The following is a 5716-nucleotide window of genomic DNA, read 5'->3' as shown; positions in this document are numbered from 1 at the left end:
TTATAATATACTATCCCCTCCTTACATGTCTGTATCATTGCTGACTAGAGAACCCTAGTTGAAACGTCGCCTGTAATAAATATATTAATTGTATTCTATAAACTAACTCTAAACTATCTATAAACTATTTACAAACTATTTACAAACTATCTATAAACTATCTATGAGGTGAAAAATGTCCCCCCCCCCCTCACCCCTTATGATGCATGAAAAAAATGATAAAAATTGATGAACAGCCCAATCTGTTATTATTACCAATCAGTTTATTTACATCAATTATCACATCACCAAAGCTACACTGTTAAATAAATATGTTTAATTATCACTTAACACTTTCACAAGTTGCAGTTTAGTTGCCATCCGTTCAGGTGTAAAGTTACACTTTCGTTTTAACAGTGTATCTCGATTTAAACTTTTAAACAAAATTGTTGTATTATTCAATCAACCAAAACGAATATCGATCGTATAGATGTATGTTACATCTGTAACTTCCTATACAAATTCCTATATTGATAGACTTTGTTTACATCCAAAGATTTTATATTTATATTATATTTATATTATTTATTATATTTATATTATTTATTATATTAATATTATATTTATATTATATTTATATTATATTTATATTATGCTACGTGTCGTTCAAATAAAAGAATTAACAGATCTGATTCTAGTTACTAGGTCAGTAGCGTAGTTTTAGATGAGATTTGTTTGTCTAGGTTTATTATTATTATTATTATTATTGTACACTATTGAAATGAAATATTTATATGACAGTGCCAATGCCGCTGAGTGGAGGTATAGCAAGACAATTTCTACCAACATCTCGTAGAGTACCTAACTCTGCTACTCAACGTAACGTTGTCATCAACAATAAAAATGTCATCAGGAATTATTTTCCCGAGACATGGCTGTGGAGTTTGGAAAAAATTGGGTAAATTTAGAATTTCGAGTTTCCTGGGATGTTTCATTCCTTGATTGTATTATTAACAAGGTTATAAATACTTTAACAGACATAAAAACACCCCTTTTCTTTAAAATGAACTATTCTATAAAGGAACAATTTCTTGACATAAAGGCATGTGCAGTCGAGTTCATTAATGATCAAGGGGTGTCAAATTAATGTCTAGTATGTTATTTACAGCCTTGGTAATATCTACTTACTGAGCATCCTTTCGAAATGTAGAACCAGCACTAATCTAAAAACTATTGATTGCATCTCTCTTTTACTCTCTTTTATTTCCATTGTTAGATGGTGGTATGGAAGGGGTTCCAATGGTCGCATTCGCTTCAGGCCCGGGACCTAAAATGGCTGAAAACAATGTGGTGCCAGGACCAACAGCATCTAAAACTCTTAATCTTAGAACTCACTTTCCTGAAACTTGGCTCTGGCAACTCGATACAGTTGGGTATGTTGCTTTCCTTTTCTCCTTCCTCTTGCCTTCGATAGACTGGGTTGAAGTTTACTCATTTTGACTTTTTTTTTCAATTCATTTTGGATTTTTGCTTTCTTCTCTTTTGTCTTGAGCTGTGAATTAATTAATACTCGTATGGTATAATCTAACATCTATTAAATAATATTCTGATATTATAAATTATAAAATTGAATTCTATTAAATAATATTCTGATGTTATAAATTATAAAATTGTGATCTATTAAATAATATTCTGATATTATAAATTATAAAATTGACATCTATTAAATAATATTCTGATGTTATAAATTATAAAATTGACATCTATTAAATAATATTCTGATATTATAAATTATAAAATTGACATCTATTAAATAATATTCTGATATTATAAATTATAAAATTGACATCTATTAAATAATATTCTGTTATTATAAATTATAAAATTGACATCTATTAAATAATATCCTGATGTTATAAATCATAAAATTGACATTAAATAATATTCTGATATTATAAATTATAAAATTGTGATCTATTAAAAAATATTCTGATATTATAAATTGTAAAATTGACATCTATTAAATAATATTCTGGTATTATAAATTATAAAATTGTGATCTATTAAAAAATATTCTGATATTATAAATTGTAAAATTGACATCTATTAAATAATATTCTGATATTATAAATTATAAAATTGACATCTATTAAATAATATTCTGATATTATAAATTATAAAATTGACATCTATTAAATAATATTCTGTTATTATAAATTATAAAATTGACATCTATTAAATAATATCCTGATGTTATAAATTATAAAATTGACATTAAATAATATTCTGATATTATAAATTATAAAATTGTGATCTATTAAAAAATATTCTGATATTATAAATTGTAAAATTGACATCTATTGAATAATATTCTGATGTTATAAATTATAAAAATGACATCTATTAAATAATATTCTGTTATTATAAATTATAAAATTGATATCTATTAAATAATATTCAGATGTTATAAATTATAAAATTGACATCTATTAAATAATATTCTGATATTATAAATTATAAAATTGACATATATTAAATAATATTCTGATATTATAAATTATAAAATTGACATCTATTAAATAATATTTTGATATTATAAATTGTAAAATTGACATCTATTAAATAATATTCTGATATTATAAATTATAAAATTGACATCTATTAAATAATATTCTGATATTATAAATTATAAAATTGACATCTATTAAATAATATTCTGGAATTATAAATTATAAAATTGACATCTATTAAATAAAATTTTCTGATATTATAAATTATAAAATTGACATCTATTAAATAATATTCTGATATTATAAATTGTAAAATTGATATCTATCAAATAATATTCTGATATTATAAATTATAAAATTGACATCTATTAAATAATATTCTGATTTTATAAATTATAAAATTGACATCTATTAAATAATATTCTGATATTATAAATTATAAAATTGACATTTATTAAATAATATTCTGATATTATAAATTATAAAACTGACATCTATTAAATAATATTCTGATATTATAAATTATAAAATTGACATCTATTAAATAATATTCTGATATTATAAATTATAAAATTGACATGTATATAATATCTTTACAATAATAAACTAATTTCACTGTCAAAATAGGGACGCGGGCTGAAAATAGGTCAGTTGTCTGGAGATCACATAGCGTGAAACTCTGAGTAACAACATGTTTTTTTTAGATTCGGTTATTATATTTCTAACTAATAATTTTTATGATGAAACTCAAAACAATGTGACAAATTCAAGAAATGTTTTTATTTTGATCTAATGATAATTTCCCAATTGACCCGTCAGCTACTTTCGATATTTTCTTGATTGGAAATGTCGACGTTTTCTTGATTGGAAATGTCGACGTTTTCTTGATTGGAAATGTCAACGTTTTCTTGATTGGAAATGTCAACGTTTTCTTGATTGGAAATGTCGACGTTTTCTTGATTGGAAATGTCGACGTTTTCTTGATTGGAAATGTCAACGTTTTCTTGATTGGAAATGTCAACGTTTTCTTGATTGGAGATGTCGACGTTTTCTTGATTGGAGATGTCGACGTTTTCTTGATTGGAAATGTCGACGTTTTCTTGATTGGAAATGTCGACGTTTTCTTGATTGGAAATGTCAACGTTTTCTTGATTGGAAATGTCAACGTTTTCTTGATTGGAAATGTCGACGTTTTCTTGATTGGAAATGTCGACGTTTTCTTGATTGGAAATGTCAACGTTTTCTTGATTGGAAATGTCAACGTTTTCTTGATTGGAGATGTCGACGTTTTCTTGATTGGAATGTTGTTTTACTCTTTATGTTTTTATGTTTGTTCTTTATTAATTCTAAAAAAAATTTTCTCTTGCAAATTCCATATCAAATCAAAAACTTAATTTAATTAGCGTTCGAGTTAAAGAAAAAAACACGAGTGTGCGACAGGGGTATAAAGAAGAATTGCCCCACTGCGACCAAGATTGACTACGGGCCAGTGTGCGACAGGGTTTATCAACTCGGTATCTCGGTTCATACAGCTAATATTCCTTCAGAAAGAATATATATCATGTTTATGTTTTACAGTGAAACTGGTAAATTACAGAAAATAACTGAAGCTCCACATACCGTGACTAAATGGCAGGGGAATACTCTATGTACTAATCCTGATGTTGGCTTCGGTTTATCACCAGTTGCCTCTTTAATAACATTTCAACCTTTCTTCCTGTCTTTCACCCTACCCTACTCGGCAGTACGAGGCGAGAGAATTCCTATCAGAGTAACTGTTTTTAACTATCTGGAGAAATGTCTATTGGTAGGTACTAAGTTGATTCTATAGATAGATATGTCCGGTCAAAAGTGATAGATGCGCCATCCTTTAATTTTAAATTTTGAGCTAAGTCAATCAGCAATAGAGTTCACGGCTCACAGTCGAAATTTGAACCTACAAATACATGTTTGTCCAGATTTATCCACGTTTGCAAGTACAAAAGAAGAGCCGTACATAGAAAAGACATCTATAGAAATAGGAAAAGAAATTCATAGTTTGAGAAGGAATTATGTGATATTTGTACAATTCTAGTACTTCTGTAGACTATTGAAATGTAATCAAGACTCAAATCAACTCCCAAAATGGCATACCTGTCCCTTTAAAACCATTAAAGTTGATGAAGTAAAAATATGTACCATATTCTAGATTATTTTACACGTATAATCTAGAACATTTCTATAATCTAGAACATTTCTATAATCTAGAACATTTCTATAATAATAATTTTGTATAATAATCTTTTATAAAATGGCTAATTTAAGTGTCTATACAACTCCTCTCTCTGTTAAGATTCATCCCTCAACTCCATATATTGACGATTGACGTTAAAAACCTAAAATTGTTGCAATAATTTGATGATTTATTTGTTTTAGATGGAAATAAAGTTAAATTTATGGGGTGGTATAGAAATAGTACAAGGATCATATCAGAATAAACCTTTCTGTTTATGTGGTGGAAAGAGTCATACAACCAAATATTATATTGTACCAACAGAAATCGGAGAACTTCCCATTACAGCTATCGTAGGTTTTGTTATAATCTAATTTGTTTATTTTCATTCTATAAAATCTCGTTTCACTATAATGTCAAATTAAATAACTTTACAACGTTTCTACAATTTACATTGTCATAATCAGATTTAACATGAATTTACCTGATTGACCAATCTGATTAGTGAAAAATTAAAGTTAAAGAGGCCCCAGGAAAGTCATTTCATTAAAAGAGACGCCACCTGTTTGTTTCAGGCTGAAATCCTACCCGGGTCCTGTGATAATTCTGTAGAGATGGATTTGAACTATATCGGGATGAGAGACGCTGCTGAGAGAAACATCCTTGTTAAGGTCAGGAGCTGCTTTCTTTTTCTTTTTCTCTTTTTTTAAAAAGACATAAAAAAAACAGCATTCCTCGTTGGTTCGGATATTTTTTTGGTTCCTGAAATCCTTTGTAGAAATCTGATGATCTAGTATGACCACTATTTCGACTGACAAAACATTTAATGATTTACCTGGAAGGTCACTTATTAGTTGGTCTTTTGAAGTGAAGTAAAACATCACGAATTACTCGTTAATGTTTCGGATATTTCCATATCTTGACTAGAAATTTACTGTAGACCAAACATCAATATTAGCATTTATATTTTCTCACTTTTAACAGTACACGAGAAACTGAATTAAGAGATCACTCA

At 27.2% G+C, this 5716-nt stretch overlaps 2 protein-coding genes across 2 annotated transcripts in view; both read left to right on the top strand.

Annotated features, from left to right (window-relative positions):
- The window catches only part of LOTGIDRAFT_238975 (hypothetical protein), a gene marked incomplete at both ends in the record, with an annotated part of 28116 nt that extends 27175 nt beyond the window's left edge, over positions 1–941 (top strand). The window contains one exon of the mRNA XM_009052404.1: positions 781–941. Within this exon, the coding sequence (XP_009050652.1) occupies positions 781–941 (161 nt within the window). The remainder of the gene's footprint in view (positions 1–780) is intronic.
- A 370-nt stretch (positions 942–1311) lies between these two features.
- Positions 1312–5716, top strand: part of LOTGIDRAFT_174075 (hypothetical protein) — a gene marked incomplete at both ends in the record, with an annotated part of 30392 nt that continues 25987 nt past the window's right edge. The window contains 4 exons of the mRNA XM_009052403.1: positions 1312–1412; positions 4068–4296; positions 4905–5054; positions 5277–5372. Coding sequence (XP_009050651.1) covers positions 1312–1412; positions 4068–4296; positions 4905–5054; positions 5277–5372 — 576 coding nt within the window. The remainder of the gene's footprint in view (positions 1413–4067; positions 4297–4904; positions 5055–5276; positions 5373–5716) is intronic.

The sequence above is a fragment of the Lottia gigantea genome (genome assembly GCF_000327385.1).
Source record: "Lottia gigantea unplaced genomic scaffold LOTGIsca_181, whole genome shotgun sequence".
In the NCBI taxonomy this organism is placed as follows: Eukaryota; Metazoa; Mollusca; class Gastropoda; family Lottiidae; genus Lottia; species Lottia gigantea.
This window is presented reverse-complemented; position numbering and strand designations above follow the sequence as displayed.